Genomic DNA, 2,940 nt, shown 5'->3' on the forward strand with positions numbered 1-2,940 from the left:
GGTTATAACCGGTAAGGTTGGAAATGCGCCTCTTGCGCTTAACGAACTCGCGCCTGGAACAGCGACTCGGGGTTTTCTGACTGAAAGGTACGGAAGTGATGCAGAATTCCAAAATAACGGCACCGCTGAGCGCGGGGAGGCGGCGCGCCCGGCCTGCGCCCCTCAGCTGCGCGCCGGAGGCTGCTCTGCCCTCGGGCGTCTCTGTGAGGTAATTCCTGTAACTTTCTGACACCTTTGATGCGTTTTAGTTTGTAGAGTAAAAATTTGCCGCCAAAACCCGAGCGGTTCCCCAGGGAAACAGCTTGGGAGCTGTCGGGGTACGTCGCTCTGTGGCGGCAGCGCAGCCTTGGCCTGCTCCTGTGGTTCTCCTCCGCTCTGCACAGCGACAGCGCTGGGATAGCACGCACTGGAAGTTGGCAGAAAAGGGCAAAGAGCAAATTCTCATTTTACAGCGTTCTCTCCCAGGTTGTATTTGATTTAAAGAATCATATTTTGGTATTCGTCCTGATGGCTGTGTGCTGCATGCAGTTCTCTAACCTGTTCTAACCTCTGGCCCAGTTTCCCCATTGTGTGCATGTTACGGAGCGGGCATTTTTCACCATTGCCTTAAAGGACTGCTATTGTGTAAAGTTTCATGTGAACTTCCCTTTTTAGAAAAGAAAAAATAAAATCTTAAGAAATGTTGTGGAGACAGTTGATAAAGCAAACTTGGGATGTTTTCTGAATGGCTTTGTTTAGTGTCTGGAGGTGAGAAATTTATGTTTTGAGCAAGAGGAACTCTTGATGTTTTAACAGAATAGGTTTTTCAGTGCAAAAGTTAAATGTTCTCAGTGAGTTACTTATTACTTGAAGCCAGTGGAGTTTGAGGTGCTATTGTACAACATACTGTACAAACAGTTCTGTTTCTGCCATGTAGACTATCGAGGTCTGGCCTTGTCTTGTTGGAGTTGGATTCTCCCTATGAATTAATCTCTTCTCCTATCTCTTCCTGAGTCTTCAAAATTCAGGTGGCTCTATGCTGTGTGACTTCCAGTACCTTAAATTACAAGGCTGTGGTGCTGTATTCTAAAAAGCTAATGGAGATATAAATATCATTTCCAGATAAGAAAGTAAAGCAAGGCTAAGAGGATTCTGTATGTAACAGTGAAACCCAACTTTGTTTCTTCAACACAGAGTATTAGTCTGTAAACTCTATTCTGTTTCAAAATTGGCAGTAGGTTATTATTAGCACTCTTGAAAAATTGTTTTTGTTGAGTATTGTAAATAAAAAATTGGCTGTTTTCTTCTCCTCTCTTATATTTTCACACCACAGGCTAACAGCTAAATCATCAGAACTCCTGCACATGGCAAACTACAGATAGTAAGGAATTGTTTTATCATAAAGACAGTGCACAGACTGGCAACGCTTTTTGTTGCACTGCTCTCAGACTGTGCTTAGGTTTCTCTAGGGGTTCTCGTACTGTAACCAAAGTATAGTACCCTTCCGTGAGCAGTTTTCAGGCTGTCAGTAAATTAACCAGCAAAATGAAATTCTGCTGTGGCAGTATCTTCTGCCACGTTCTCCTTTTAGGTTCCAGTTCCCAAGCCACTGTGGAAGCTGACTTTCAGAACAAAATACGATCTTTGTGCAAGGAGTTTGGAAGCAGCCAGGCAGCGTTTCTGCTGCAGTAAACAATGGTGTCACTACAAATTGTTCTCTGCAGGTGCCAGCAAGATACTTTAATAAACCTGTCTGATTTTAAAGCAGAAATGTATTTCCCATTTTCCCTCAACAACCTTTTCCCTTGGTGTGCAGAAATAATTAATTAGCCTTTGGTTGCTTCTCTATTGGCACCAATGTTCTTGCTGGCTAAAAAAATTGAAGTAACCCTAGGAAAAATACAGAAGTGACAACATCATGAACTGGGTAAAATACTAACAATTTTGATGATGGGTGCAAGCAGTCAGAGGGAAATGGCAGTTTTTAAATAATGTATAATACAGTCAAAACTGAACTGTGTTTCATGAGACAAAAAAATGCCTGCATTGAAAAGACATATCCCATGACTGTTGATTTTAAGGTCCAGGTTAAAAACAGAAAGGTTTGAGTTTCTTGGAGAGCCAAATGTATAAAGGCTTTATGTTGTTGGTCAATTTAACTATGTGCTGCTGTTTTCTGTCTGTGATACCTGTATGACTCCCATTAATACAGTCTCCAAGAGCCTCATAGATGGATAAAATAGCCTTTACCTTCGTGTTAAAAGTGAAGTGATTACATTAAAATCACAAATAATTATTTTAAATTCAGAAGTGCTGTAATTAAATGACAAATACCCCTTTGTTGCTCTCAAATGTGTAATTCATTACAGTAATTTGACTTAGACATTTAAAAAACATTATTTGATGTTTAAAAAATGCATTTTATAGATATCATAACCGTAAAAGATACATTAATATGTAGGTCACTTCTTCTTCATTATTTTCTGCTACAGCGAAAAGCTCATCTACTTTATGTTGAATTATCTAATACTTTAAATAAGGATGTATGCGTGCAGTAGTATTAAAAGGTAATGTCACAGTAAATAAACTGACCTCCGCAGCATTTGGGGGAAAAATAGCTACAATGTGTCAATAGAAAATAAGATCCAATATACACTCTGAAGGGTGCAGTTTTTCGCATTCCGGCGCGATCGGTCCCTTCCGCTCACTCCTCTTCCAGATGCGGTGATGTCACCGCTCCAAAGCTGCGCCCGCCGTCCCGGAGCGGCGTCGGCAGCGCGGACTCGGCAGCGGGCCGTCGCCTTCCTTCCGCGCGGCGAAGGCTGTACGCTTAGACAGCCGTTGGTTGGGATAGAAAGGGCTTCTCTGTCGCTGTTCTTGTGTTTGCGGTGGTTCCCAGCAGAGCAGCGAACGCGGTGTGTGTGTGGTGGCGCTGTACGGCCGCGCACAGCTGTCCCCGCG

At 42.7% G+C, this 2,940-nt stretch overlaps 1 protein-coding gene across 1 annotated transcript in view; it reads left to right on the forward strand.

The window, feature by feature from the left end:
- Positions 1 to 2,706: 2,706 nt before the first annotated feature.
- AP3M2 (adaptor-related protein complex 3, mu 2 subunit) overlaps positions 2,707 to 2,940 on the forward strand; it is an 8,742-nt gene continuing 8,508 nt past the window's right edge. Inside the window, exon 1 of the mRNA XM_009883563.1 lies at positions 2,707 to 2,913. Coding sequence (XP_009881865.1) covers positions 2,707 to 2,913 — 207 coding nt within the window. The remainder of the gene's footprint in view (positions 2,914 to 2,940) is intronic.

This window comes from Charadrius vociferus, unplaced genomic scaffold, assembly GCF_000708025.1.
Source record: "Charadrius vociferus isolate BGI_N301 unplaced genomic scaffold, ASM70802v2 scaffold354, whole genome shotgun sequence".
In the NCBI taxonomy this organism is placed as follows: Eukaryota; Metazoa; Chordata; class Aves; order Charadriiformes; family Charadriidae; genus Charadrius; species Charadrius vociferus.